The following is a 14,440-nucleotide window of genomic DNA, read 5'->3' on the forward strand; positions in this document are numbered from 1 at the left end:
AATTAGGATTGAATAGAAATTGGTTATTTATTGAAATTCCTAATTATTTTAACAGTACAATGTAATAACGTCAGTCCTTCTACTCGTGCGGACTCAGGAAAAGCCAGCCATCACATGCTGTGAGAGAGGAAATGTGAACTGTTAACGTAACAGAAAGCTACACTGGTGCGATCTATGTACTTGACATGTTTACTTTGTTGTGACTCAAGCAGTGGTGGGTTTGATTCCAGTTGACGGCTGTTTGCCACTGTAGCGTACAGCACAGCACTTAACCCCCGCGTCGCTACGAGAGGCCTGCCCAGTCCCTGCTGTTCAACCCAGTGGCCTTGGGCAGAAAGCGTCAGCTGAAGTGCTGGCTGGTGTGAGGTCACCGCGAGTGCGGAAGCAGCGGTCAGCCTGAGGATAGCGTCTGGCCGAGAGAGGGAGGAGAGTCTTAGGGGCTGCAGTGCTCCCTCTGAGACAACTGTCTGGACGCTAAACGGCCTGTCCGATGACCACACGGACGCCTTGACGCTTGTCTCAGTCGGTCAGACCGGAGCACTTAGTGATGGCTGGCTGGTGTAGGGCTCAAAATAAAAAAGAGAGAGCGAGAGAGAGAGAGAGAGAGGGAGTGATAGAGTGTTTGAGAGAGAAAGAAAGGGATTAAGAGAATTTAGGAAGAGAGAGAGAGAACTAAAGAAAATGAGAGAGAGATTAAGAGAAGCCCTGTCCACACATATCAGGATTTTTTTGAAAGTGTATTTTTCATCTGCTTATTTGGCCTCCCATACACGTGAAAAAAGCACTTCTGTTTTTTTAAAATGAATGTTTTTGAACGTGACCTCCTGAGTGGACACTGAAGAATCTGTGTGTAGTGTTTCCACGTGGATAGGAAAGATGGCATTGAACACATACACCACAGTGTGCAGCCCGCTCTGCACCTGGGAAAAGTTGAGGGTTGTGTGCCTTTTTTCAAGGGCAGGGCACATGTGGATGTTGAGGGAGGAGAAAGCACTGTTTCTTCACTCCCCACCCACTATTATTCCTCCCAGTCCTGGGCATGGAAGCTGTAACCTTTTGACCCCAACCTCGCTCCTCTTACATTGAGAAAGCTTTCTGAAATCTCTGACATCTGCCCTGCATGTTTTGTCTGGCTTTTCTTTCCATTTTTTTTTTTTCGCTGTCCTCCAAAGTACAATGTTGAAGACAAAGTTGTAATTGAATGTAGCTTTGCTTTTTCAAACAACAAAAACTTCACATTTCAAATGGAGATAAAAGCTAGAAAACATCTCATCTTCTCTGCATGATAAGGATTGAGTGAGTGTTTTAGAGGCAGTGGTTGTAGCCATGGAAACATAAACAACCTCATGGCAGTGAGCGGAAAGCTTTCTGTCGCTTTTTATGCTTTTGTTTTCTGTCAGAAATGTTTATAACACCACCTTCTTCGAACATGTGTGCTTCAGTTTGCACTCTACACCTTGAGCAGTATGCTTACATTCATTTTTCAGGCCTGGTGCATCAGATTTTATGAGGTTATCGCCCCCTACTGGACTGGCTCGCATTGTTTTGAGTGGTTCTTTTTTGGGGAGTGAGTTGTTGGTGTTGCTTTGAACGAAGGGTTTTTTCAAAACAGCTGTATTTTTAAAAATATCTGGGTATGTGTAGAAGAGGCCAGAGATGCAGAGTGAAAGAGCAAGAGAGAGAGAGAGAGAGATTGAGAGGGAGAGAGAGGGGGCAGAGGCAGGGGGTTGTTTCAGACAAAGCCATGCGGAACTGGAGCCCGAGCCGTGACCTTGGGAAATGTCAGGCCGCCCACAGAGTGGCCTGGCTGTACACCGCCGAAGAGAGAGAAAGAGAGAGAGAGCAAGCGGTGGGGCATAGTGCTGCCTAGCCTAGCCTAGCGTAGCCGCAGTTCAGGTCGAGTGTGTGTGCAGTTCCTTGTGTTCCTGCCTCAGAGACCTTGGGTCAGCAATCCAGCCATTTCTCTCTAACCACATTATGACCATTAGTGCCTGTCCGCCCCGCTGTCACATGGAAATGGGTCATGTGCGGCAGAACTTTGCAGCTCAGGTGATCTCCAGCTCCGTGCTGCTCATCAACTTCAGCAGACACGTTCACACACGCTCCCAGACCCTCCCCCTACACTAATGACCAGCTATGGTACGCATGGAAGAAAGTCATGTTTGAATATAAACCCTGGCACGGACACTCTCATAGTGGTGTTAGCCTGAGCACACAAAAATATGAATTAAAGAGTACATCCACCTAGTTTTAGAATTTCACAATCCTCGTTATATTTATAATAACCTTTGGACACTGTACTGTGATTAAACCGTATGTGTCTGTGGGATACCCCCCCACCCCACACACACACACCACTCAACAGCATGCTAGGCTAAATGCTAGGCTGTCTGTTAGCTGAAACAATAGAACTGGAAGTTAGTGTTCTCCTTTAACCGCTTATCTAGTACCGGATTCATTGGGCGCAATGCAGGAACATGCCCTGGAGGGGGCGCCAGTCCTTTGCAGGGCGACACACACTCACACACTCATACCTAGGGACACTTTTGAGTAGCCAATCCACCTACTGGTTCACACAAATGGTTTCTGTGAATGTCTCCAGAATTGTGTTGTACACAAGCTACCACTAGCGCTGGACAATAGTTCAATACCAATATATAACGCAATATAAAATGTGTCATTAGGAGTGATATGATTTTGACTGAGGGTCATAACACACCATCAGTTCAGCACTAAATTTAAAATTGTGTTTATTGGTTCTGGGCAGTTTTTGGGCTTTTATGTTGTTTATATCGATATCGAATATCGTATCGAATAATTTAGCAATAATCGTGATATCATTTTAGGCTGTATCGCCCAGCCCTATGTTGACGTCATGTTTATTGTCTGTTCTTGGCTGCTTTTCTGTAGCTTTTGATCATGTCAGTGTTAGAGTTATCTTATCAATTTTGGCTGCATCTCCCAGCCTTAGCTACCACAGGAACCCTCTCCACTATACCCCCCTCAAACAAACCAGCTTTGTCACATGAGGTAGTTAAGTTAATCATATTTATTTAGAGTTGTGAAGATCTGGTGGTGTTATATATTAATGTTAGCTCCACGCAACATGTCTTTTTTGTTGCTATGGAGCACTGATTTTCAGCAGCGCTCTTTATTTTGCTCATAGGGAAATCCAGGGAGGGCCTGGAAACCCTTATATGGTCACGGTGTCAAGTACAGACTTCACAAGACTTCAGAAGTCTGGCTCTACACAGCCTCTGTCTTAATGATAGCCAATGTCATTGATTTCCAGCAGAGTCCTTGTGGACTCACAGGGCTCCAGATTGCGGTACCGATTTTCTTTACATTTTCCAGGGATTCAGTTCCTGGTTCCTTGGTTTGTTATGAACTGGGCCGGAGCAGATATGACTGGGTTGAGCTGTGAAGGGTACGAAAGGGTCTAAGGCTGAAGGAAGTTGCAGCAGACCCTCACAAACAACCCAGGTCTGTGGCACTGGCCAGATGTGAGCTGATCTGGACGATTCCTGTGGGTGTTAATGTGCTGGTAGCATGTATTTATCGTAACTGAGTGTCCGGAGACACACAGAGGTTAAAGTTTGAAACGTTCATCACCATTTGAAACCACACTGATTGTTCTCACAGGGAAGACCAGGTCAGACACGGATTTCCTTATATGGTCATGACGCTGAAGACAGAAGTAGTCATGACTTCAGAGGTCTGTGGCGCTCTCGGTCTCCCTCTTAAAGTGAGAATGCGGAGGAAGGTGTCCATAGGAATTCCCTGCGCTTGTGATTTATGTGGCTTCCGTGTGCGTATGGGGGTCTACGTCTGGACCGAGGTTGCGGCAGCCCCCCACAAACCGCCCCCAGTCAGTGGCGCTGGCCAGATGTGTGTTGACTGTAATGATCCCCGTGGGTCGTTGGGACGGCGTTGCCTGGCAACGGTTTTGCCGTTCTCCTGTAAACAGAGAGCAACTCACTAGGCTTATGTCGGGGTCGGAGGGGTGAGGCAGGCCGTGATGCGCACAAGCAAGAGCGAATGAGAGCACGCTCAAATACATTTTTATTTATTTTTTTAACCGATCATATTCCCATGTCAGAGGTGGGGTGCCCTTTTCTTCTGCCACAACTTCTTATTATCCCTCTCCCACTGTCATCACCACTGTCTGAGAGAGAAGAAAATAGGGGTAAAAATAATTCTACTAATAAATATATATAACTATATTTAGATATAAAAACTCACTGATAAGTTTTGACATCTTTCACATCCAGGCCTCTCTCTCTCTCTCTCTCTCTCTCTCTCTCTCTCTCTCTCTCCCTTCTCTCACTCTCTCTCCCTTCTCTCTCTCTCTCTCTCTCTCTCTCTCTCTCCTCTCACTCTCTCTCTCTCTCCTCTCACTCTCTCTCTCTCTCCTCTCTCTCTCTCTCTCCCTTCTCTCACTCTCTCTCTCTCTCTCCCTTCTCTTTCTCTCTCTCTCACACTCTCTCCCTTCTCTCACTCTCTCTCTCTCTCTCTCTGCCTTCTCTCTCTCCCTCTCCCTCTCTCTCTCTCTCTCCCTTCTCTCACTCTCTCTCTCTCTCTCTCTCTCTCTCTCTCTCTCACTCTCTCTCTCTCTCTGTGTGTGTTGTGTTTTCTTGACATGTTCTTGTGGAGGGTTTGTTAATATGTATCAGGAATATTCACTTTCTTTGTTCGCCCTTGTCTGGCAAGCTGTAATGTTTTGCTTATGAATATTGATACATGAAGTGTATATTAATGACCCTTGGTGACCTTAACCCTATCCTTATTGGCTCCCTGGTGGTATCCGCAGCCTCATGAATATTAATTCGGTTCTGTAACCTCCATTACCCTAATCTTTGCTGTCTAGCCTCCCTGAAGGGCCCGTCGCCATGGTAACCCTTTTACTAGGCTCCTTTAGACCCTGGGAAGAAGAAAAAAAAATGGTTAAAAAAGAGAGAGAGGGAGAGAGGAAGAGTGAGCGAGAGAATGAGAGGCGAGTTATTCTCACGTCTCGAACGCCTTGTTTATGGAGGCAAACCTCAGACCCGCAGCGGTCCGAATTCTGTCGGTTGCCGCTCGTCTCTTCACGCAGTGTTGAGCTCGTAACGTTCATTTCTTGGCCTCGGCGACAGAGTGTCAGCTGGAAAAGGTCAAGCGGCTGCCTCTGAGGAAATACGCTGCTTTTCGTCTTTTTTTTTTTAAATGTTTTTCTTTTGAGCTTTTAACAAAAGCAAAATATTATTTTAGAAATAATATTAAAAAACACAGATGTTTAAGAAAATAAAAGACAAGAGATCGAATCTAGGCCCTCACTTCAGAGCAGAGCTGAATTTAACATATTATTTTTCGTGTTTACTAAATATCTGTTGCAGTTCTGAAACAAAATTGAGATAAAATTCATTATTTTAGACAAACAATTGAAGAAAATGTAGGTGATACACAACTGAGGGGTGTTCAGTAACTCCTCTGTATCGGTATGAAGTAACACGCATATTAGTTTTTCTATGTAGTCGCCCTCTACTTCTACACATGTGTTAGATCCAGCAGTTCTCTGAAAAACGATAATTTATGGCTATCATCAGAAAACCACTTTTCACAGAGGCCTTTCTTCAGATTTGGGAGCAGGTAAAACCCCTGAGGGCTGAAGGGTGGAGGACTAATGGCCTGGAGTCCACTGCCACACAGCGCCAGGCTCAAGCTTCCTCAGCACCCTTGTGTTACTCAGAATTGTAACAAAACTAAAGATAGAAATGAGCTGCTTTCTTTATATTCCTCAAAAAGAGACCCTACCTATAACCGTTATGAAATCACCCACAGGATTAGTAGATTATATCCATACGGAGAGTTTACTGACACCCTGTGTGCTGTGCTGCCTCACGTATAGGGTGTAATGATGTTTGAGCAGTGCACATCACAGAGTCCTGTGGAGCCCACGAGGCTGGAGTCCAGAGATTAAGACTGGGCACTCGTGAGTGTGTCCTATTTCGGGGTAGATTTGTAGCAGGATCCATCCTTCTTTTCCCTCTCCAATAGCCAACTCAGAGTTGTTTGTCTCTGTAATGCTAACCCAGGTTTCCGTAATCCCTGCATTGTATAAATGTTTATGTGTTGGCATTGTGAGATCTGAACATGGAAAACATGGGCATCAGCCTACGATCCCGAGCCCTCTTTTTGTTTCTTATTACTGTTTGGAAGGGACTGTATTTTGAAAAGTAAGTTCTGTGGATGGTGTCTCACGCATGATTTTAAAGTCCCTGTTGTCTGTGCTGTTGTTGCAGATGTGGACCCAGTGGAGGAAGGGGCGGTGGTGGCCGGCTCAGGGGAGGAGGACGGCTGGTTCGGAAACACCAGCGACAGCCCATCCGAGTCGTCCTACGGCGACGTCCAGGACGAGTCGCGAGCGTCTCCGCAGGATGGGACCACGCGGCCTGACCCCGACGCCTCGGCTGAGGGTCCGACGGGCTGCACGGCGCCCCCACAGCGAAGGGCCTCCCTTGAGCTGCTGGGGCTGGACACTCGGCTGCTGACAGCCCAGGAAACGCTGTCGTCGGTGGTCTCGTCTCTGTATGGAGACTCGGCCCAGGGGAACCTGGGGAAGCCCCTGAGCAGTAACCTGCGTCGGCTGCTGGAGGCAGGCTCACTGAAGCTGGAAGGAGGAGACCTGGTGGGGGGACGGGGGGCAGGCCGGGGGACAGAGTCTCCGCCGATGGGCTTGGCCTTGTCTCCGTCGTCCCACCATGCTCAGCAGCTTAGCGCGCTAGCCCGCAGATTAGCCAGCAGTAACAACAACAGCGGCAACTCTGCCACTTCTTCACCTGCGTCCGTCGCGACGGTCAAACAGGAGCCTAGTGACCCATTCGGACCGACGGAGGCTGCTGGCTCTGGCAGCGGTGGGTTCGTTTGGATCGGACAAATGGCCGACAAATGGCCACCGACGGCCAGCGGCAGTAGTTTGTCTCCCGACTCGGCCATTCAAAAGCTAAAAGCGGCCGCTAACGCCGTCCTCCAGGACAAAAGCGCAGTGGCCTCGTCCACCTCCGCCTCGTCGTCCTCGTCCTCTTCTTCCTCCTCTTCGGTCAGCTCCATGCCAGCTCTTAGTGGTCGCCAAGACGACGCCATGCGCTTTGACGCCTTCGCGTCACCCTTTAGCTCCCAGTCGGCTAGTTCCACGTTAGCTGCGCTGTCCAAGAAAGTGTCGGAGCGAAGCCAGCAGCAGCAGCAGCATCAGCAGCAGCAACAACAACAACAGACAGGAACCCAAGACCACCAGCCCTCTGCTGCCTCGTTCCTGTCCCTTGTCTCCATGACCTCATCAGCCGCTCTGCTCAAAGAGGTGGCGGCGCGAGCGGCTGGGAACATGCTGACTGATAAAAAGGAGCCAGCTCAGCCAGCGCTGGGGCTGGCAGCCACTGAGGACATCAAGCCCCTGCTGGACAGGAACCAGAAGGCCCCCACACCCACCCAGACTCTAGACCTTCTGCTGCCCACCACCCCCAAGGGAAGAGCCAAGCCCAGCAGTCAAGCAGGTAACAGCTTGCCCTCCGCAGCAGGTGCATGTAAACACTACTTTGCTCATTTAATTTCTCACGTTTGTGCAAAATGTGGACTGACAGCAGGTTTCTGACCACCTAGGAGTCCTAAATCCCAATTGTACACTACACACTAATTGGCCTTACTCATAAATATATTGTTTGTAGTATATTCTCAAGGGTTAAAGTGGAGTGTATTCAAATACCCACCGATAATTGGTTGATCTTAGAGGGAGACTGTCGTACCTCAATGAAACACATGTAAGTGGAAAGGGACGAGGGCTGGAACATTATTTAAACTTGGTGTAACACCTGCTTTGGTCACCAAACTCACGATAATAAGTTCTGGGTATGGATATGATACTGATCCTGTAGGTAGTTTTATAACGGCTCTAAGATGAGGGAAGCTTGAGCCTGGCGCTGTGTGACACAGTGGGCTCCAGGACATTAGTCCTCCACCCTACAGCCCTCAGGGGTTTTACCTGCTCCCGAATCTGAAGAAATATCCCAGTGGAAAGTGATTTTCCGATGACAGCAATAGATTTAACAAATGTGTAGAATTTAGCGTGATAACGTAGAAAAATAAAAACGTCATTCTGAACTTATTATTGAGTGCCCCTCACATGGTATTTTCAGAAAGGAATTGTGTATCTTTTTCTGCTGTTGTAAGGAGTAAAGAAGAACTAGAACTGGATAGTGATTACAGACGATGAATGGATGAATATCTACTACTTCACGAAATGTTATTAACGTATAATTTGGTTGTAAAAAGTATTATGTAATTCAGAAATCTCTTCAAATGCTCCACTTGCTGTTTACACACTGTGTGGGTGTTTCAACTTCTTTAAAGTGATCATTTTTGCCAGATTTAATGTTTGTAAACACAGTCACAGAGAGTTTTTTTGATGTGAAATACTGATTACTGAAACTGATGGTGATTGAGAGCAGACGTCTATTCATTCGTTCGTTCGTTCGTTCATTCGTTCTTTCATTCGTTCATTCATTCATTCATTCATTTGTTCATTCATTCATTTGTTCATTCATTCATTCATTAATTCATTCATTCTTTCATTCGTTCATTCATTCTTTCATTCGTTCATTCTTTCATTCGTTCATTCATTCTTTCATTCGTTCATTCATTCATTCATTCATTGTCTAATCCATTGTCTGTAACCGATTCTTTCTGATTGAGAAATCGCTAAGAATTGAATTCCTTTAAAAAGACTACGTAATGATATGTTTATTATGTTTTAAGATACGTTTTGGTTTCTGTTTACGTTTTGGTTCCTGTTTACGTCTGGGTGACCGTGGTTACAGACACGTTGAAACGCTGGTGGAATTTCCCGTTAAGTCGCTGCTTGAGCGTGGAACCGCAAAAATCACGTAGAGCCGTGAAGAGCACGTATTTATGCAATAAACAGGAACTGTACCTGAGGTTCGGGACATGGGAGATAGGAAGAGTGAGTGTAAGTTGAAGTGGCTATGGCAGGAGGGTCACACAGTGGGGTGTGTTTATGTGTATGTATGTGTGTGTGTGTGTGTTTGTGTGTGTGAGGGGCTGGCCGTAGACTCTGGGAAAGGTCTGTTAGCTCGGCGGGAGTTTGCTGGAATCGCCGGCACGTTCCCAGACCGGTTCCTCTCCCTTTCGGATGTGCCGCCTGCCAAGCGGAGGCCGGCAGTGTGTGCATGTGTGTGTTTGTGTGTGTGTGTGTGTATATGAGTGTGTTTGTGTGCGCGCTCTTTGCACACACACAGGCCAAGCGAGCGCTCCGAGTCCATCTCAGCAGATTCCCCCGGAATTTAGGTCAGGCTCTTCAGAGGCAGCACAGCCATCACAGTTCCCACTCTGCACCGGGGCCAGCCTACAGCAGCTCACAACCCCTGACCCACGAGCTGGTCAGCCCACAGTCCATCCTTCCCAAAGACCGAACCGAACCCAACTTTGGCCTGTTCGCTTTACAGGCTTGAAGTGGCCCGAGTCTTGTTTTTTCGCTGCTGAAAATGCACAGTACACTTGGGCTGGGTTTTTCCAAGGCGATATAGTATTAAGATCGTTTTTAGATGGTAGAGTGAGCATTACTTTGAATGCTCTCTCTCTTTTCTCTAGTCCCAGATTATTTCAGAGCTGTGGAGGGCTGGAAGCTGTGAGGGTGTCATGTATTTTTGTTCATCAGAAGCAATGTAAGTGCAGAAATGGGCCATCGGTGCAGCCCCATACATGCAAATGCGCCCTCAAAAGTTTGACTTTGTATCAGTTCTGTAGTTTAAGTGAGATTTAGAGGTACATACTTGAATTTCTCAGTTAAAAATACAGAATAAAATAATTTGCCTCATTTAAAATCTCTTCTGAAGCTCATCTCTTATTTTTTAGGTCCGGGAGATTTTATGTTTTATTTTTTTGTTTTAAACAGCATTCATTTCCAGAAATTCCATGTTCTACTATTTCCAGTGGGTATTTAAATTAACATATGTGTGTTTTAATTAGATGGTGATGTCCTCTCTGTTTAGCCTACGATTTAGAGTAAAGTTATAATTCACTTCATTCATTCATTCATTATCTGTAACCCTTATCCAGTTCAGGGTTGCGGTGGGTCCAGAGCCTACCTGGAATCATTGGGCGCAAGGCGGGAATACACCCTGGAGGGGGCGCCAGTCCTTCACAGGGCAACACACACACACACACATTCACTCACACACTCACACCTACGGACACTTTTGAGTCCCCCCCCCCCCCCCCCCAAAGTCAGTCACCCGGAGGAAACCCACGCAGACACAGAGAGAACACACCACACTCCTCACGGACAGTCGCCCGGAGGAAACCCACGCAGACACAGGGAGAACACACCACACTCCTCACAGACAGTCACCCGGAGGAAACCCACGCAGACACAGGGAGAACACACCGCACTCCTCACAGACAGTCACCCAGAGGAAACCCACGCAGACACAGAGAGAACACACCACAGCCCCCCCCCACAGTCAGTCACTCGGAGGAAACCCACGCAGACACAGGGAGAACACACCACACTCCTCACAGACAGTCACTCGGAGGAAACCCACGCAGACACAGGGAGAACACACCACACTCCTCACAGACAGTCACCTGGAGCAGGAATCGAACCCACAACCTGTGTGACTGCGACACTACGCGTACGCCCTAAGTTATAATTGCATATATTTATATTTGACTAATTTCTGAATAATTACAGTGACATACACTGAATACAGGACTTGGACTGGAAGATTTATCTATGGGAACGTAGAAAATAGAGCACAAAGACTCTGTGATTTGGCACCTGGAAATAACTGACCACTTGACACGAGTGTACAGACTTGTAACCCGAGCTTACCCTTAAACCCCAGAGCCGGCCTCTCCCCGAGCAGCCTGTGATATACGAATATCCAGGAAAGTGTTCCCACAGTCAGGGCGGATGGGAAACGTAGGACGTAGCGAGTAAAAGGTGTTAAGCTCCCGAGCTGGAAGTGAGAGCACCTGGGTTAAAATCATAATCTTAATGCGAGGCTCGGAATATCTCGCCGTGACACGAGAGAAGCTTCTCTCTCTGAGGGAATTGGCTGTTTCTATCAGGTGAAAATCCTCCGCTTCAGCCGATAGAGACCCTACTTTTTATCTAATGGGCAGGATGGCCGTGAAAGCCGTCGCTAGCTGTTGTCCCTTCCCCCTGTGCTCCGAGGACCTTCGCAGTCTTTCTGCTTCACGCGCAGTTTCCACGGTGATCTCCTCGCCGCCAAAGGTTGGGCCACAGATGGTGGTTTATTGTCGCAAATAGGCAGCCTCGAAGTTTTACACCCCGGGTCAATGAATGGCTGAGCGCGGTAATTTCACCAAACACTGATTACCAGATGTTTTTCAAGGAACACGACTGGAATACTTATGAAGCCATCCTGACACGGCCTCGTAGAATTTCTAATGCAATCATGCCAGCTTCTAATAAGACCAATTAAGCCCTAATGGACACCGGATATGGAGCCAACAACAATAATCGGCTTCCTAAAAACATCCTGGTGTTTGGCTTCCTTTGTGACTTCGGCATTGATCGGCGTGATCTTAGTAGTCACTTCGGTCGAGCGGATGGCGGCGAAGGTGCCGGCTCTGGGGCTCCGGAGAAATTAGCAACATTGCTGTTTATGTTGTAACAGAAATGCCGTCGTTACTAACAATAATTAACCATAAAATCACGCTGATGGCCCTGAGAGTACTGATGGCCGTCGCCTGGCTCTCTCTGACCATCTGAGATATGATCCTAAATGGCCTTTTAGTGTCAGGCTGTGTCAGTCGTAAAGATTATGGTGTGTAATATATTTTTTCTGCTCTGTCCACTCCCTAAGGTTCACCTGAGGATGGCGGGAAGCCCTTCCAGTGTCCGGTGTGCGGTCTGGTCATCAAAAGAAAGAGCTACTGGAAGCGACACATGGTGATTCACACCGGTTTAAAAAGCCACCAGTGTCCCCTGTGTCCCTTCCGCTGCGCTCGCAAAGACAATCTGAAGTCCCACATGAAGGTGAGGCAAAGTCCCTTTAACCTTTTGGACGGGATCCATTACGGGATCAATTAAATTAAACAGTTTATTAACAAAGGTGGTCAGATACATGTGAAAACCTACTCAGTGGAGGATGTCACTGCCTGTTAATACCTTTGTTTTTATCGTGCAAGTGTCAGTGTGGTGTATTTGGGTAAGGGGTACCCAAGCAAGGACTCAAACCCTAGTCTGCTGGCTGTGGCTGTTGTAGTGGTGTTTCCACTTAGGATAACTGCCCCTCCCTTCTTACCCTGCAGGTGCACCAGCACCAGGACCGCGGCGAGACGTTCCAGTGCGAGCTGTGCCCCTTCACATCCTCGCGCCACTTCAGCCTCAAGCTGCACATGCGCTGCCACCAGCACTTCCCACGGCCCGACCTCAAGGTGAAGGAGGAGCCCTCCACGGACACGGAGGAGGGCGAGGGCTCTATACTGGGGGACGGAGGAGCTGCCGGGGACCCTGCGATGACCACCGAAACATCCTCGTCCCCTGCGCTGTCCCAGGCAGACGGACACCTGCTGCCCTCTCCCGGAGAGCACTCCAACCACGTCCACATCAAGGAGGAGCCTCAGGACGTGGCCGTGACCTCGCCTTTCGCCCCGCTCTGCAGGGAGCGTCCCGGCAGCAGCAGCAGCGGATCCCTGGACCTACCTGGGCTCAAGAGCAGCCCCCCAGGGCCCGGAGCAGGACCAGGACCCACAGCCGCATCACTTTTCAGCCCAGATATTAGCACCAAGACAGCAACGGACCTGCTAATGAAACTCTCCGGTAGGAAAACTTTAGCGTTACAGTCCCTCACTGACCAAGAAATGTAACCGTATGCAACAGTGGGCCAGGGTTTGATCTCCCAGGTCTGTTCCTTGGGTTAAAGCCACTGTCAAGTATTTTTAAAGGTAGAAACATTTATGTAAACTATGAGGCACAATAAGCATTTACCCATGTCATGTTCTGTATTTATTTGTAGATAGCGATGCAGGGTAACGATTGCAAATACACAATACAAATATCTCTACCAGCTGCATGCTTTGAACTGCAATGTTTGACAGTGGCATCACCATGGCAACCTAAACAATTGGAGCACTAGTGCTAACAAGAACGTCCTAGGTTTGTACGCCCCTGCAGCTGACGATTCTAGAGGGAAGAATGGTGGCGAGGAGGCTGCAGGGTGTTTCAGAAAATGCGGTATCATCGCTAAGAGGACGTGTACAGTGTTTCATTAAGAACAACAGCCTGAGTAACATATCCAAACCCAGCAGGGCTTTAGAGGCTGAATGTGCTCGGAGGCTGTGTCTTTATCCAGGCGAGTGACATACATTTATTGCTGGTCTTCAAATAATGGTCTTTGTGAGATTGTGTGACATATGGCATCAACACATAACCGTACGTGTCCCCGCCAGGCGAAGAGACTTATCATGAACCGATGCTGTCTTTAATGGTCTATAAGCTATTAGCTTTATCTAACTTCTGAATGTTTATAATGGTCTACCACTAGTGGTCCGCCGCCAGCATTTACAAGGTGTTTCCAGACATAATTATTGATCGTAGCATGTTTATAAGCCTGTTTACCCTTTTTATCAGATGTAAAGATAAAGGATTCAAGAGAAAGTGTGTGTTGTGGCAGGTCTGGGTTCAGCAACTAAATCTGAAAGTGTCTGGCTTTGATAGTTTCACCAAACAAGCAACTACTGGATGCTTATGTATAAGGTCTTCCTTCCTCACATTAAACAAAATAATTTAAAGTACAGTTTATAATACACTGAGGACAGAAGGGGTCAGAAGCGTCGTGCCGTGTGTTGTGATGTATTAGCAAACGAAAGTATAACGCCGTCTGAGCTTAAGCTCGCTTGTGGACGAAATTGGAAGGGTTAGAAAGTTAAATTGCTTTTGGGTCGTGACTTAATGATGAAGGACAGATGTGGGTCCTGAGGCAAGACCATTTGAGAAGTGCTACTCTTAGCCTAAGTGTGCTAAAACCCTGGCATTTTCAGAGTTATTCCCTTCCGCCTAACAAAAAAGTTTGGACTTGTTTAACTCTGTGGTAATGGAAGTGCCAGGTTATTTTGAGTCAACAGCAAGATTGATGCGAGAGGGTTGCCCAGGGTTCAGGCGTAAGGTCAGCGACAGGGCCACTGCCACCCCACTTAATGCAGAGTAATTAGATTGAGATCTTGGCACGGTGAAAAAAAAAGGAAAAACCTTCGGAACATTAGATTAATTAAAAATTCATGCATAATTCATAATTAAAAAGGAATCCGTAATTGGAAATGATTAGCGCCCTCAGCTGAAGAGTGTGACCTCCTGGCTGGATGCGTTGGGGCTGCTCGGGCTTAGCCGCCTCCCCTCTTTGTCTCTTGTGCATGTGTGTGTGTG

The 14,440-nt window shown here is 47.5% G+C and overlaps 2 protein-coding genes across 8 annotated transcripts in view; one reads left to right on the plus strand and one right to left on the minus strand.

Annotated features, from left to right (window-relative positions):
* The window catches only part of znf827 (zinc finger protein 827), a 98,515-nt gene that overhangs the window by 31,084 nt on the left and 52,991 nt on the right, over positions 1 to 14,440 (plus strand). For all 5 annotated transcript variants that reach the window (XM_066679075.1, XM_066679076.1, XM_066679077.1 and 2 more), the window contains exons 2-4: positions 6,279 to 7,526; positions 11,880 to 12,052; positions 12,328 to 12,838. In XM_066679075.1, the coding sequence (XP_066535172.1) occupies positions 6,279 to 7,526; positions 11,880 to 12,052; positions 12,328 to 12,838 (1,932 nt within the window). The remainder of the gene's footprint in view (positions 1 to 6,278; positions 7,527 to 11,879; positions 12,053 to 12,327; positions 12,839 to 14,440) is intronic.
* zgc:152968 (uncharacterized protein LOC564848 homolog) overlaps positions 1 to 14,440 on the minus strand; it is a 104,759-nt gene that overhangs the window by 12,927 nt on the left and 77,392 nt on the right. The window lies entirely within an intron of this gene.

Source organism: Hoplias malabaricus, chromosome 8, assembly GCF_029633855.1.
Source record: "Hoplias malabaricus isolate fHopMal1 chromosome 8, fHopMal1.hap1, whole genome shotgun sequence".
Taxonomy (NCBI): Eukaryota; Metazoa; Chordata; class Actinopteri; order Characiformes; family Erythrinidae; genus Hoplias; species Hoplias malabaricus.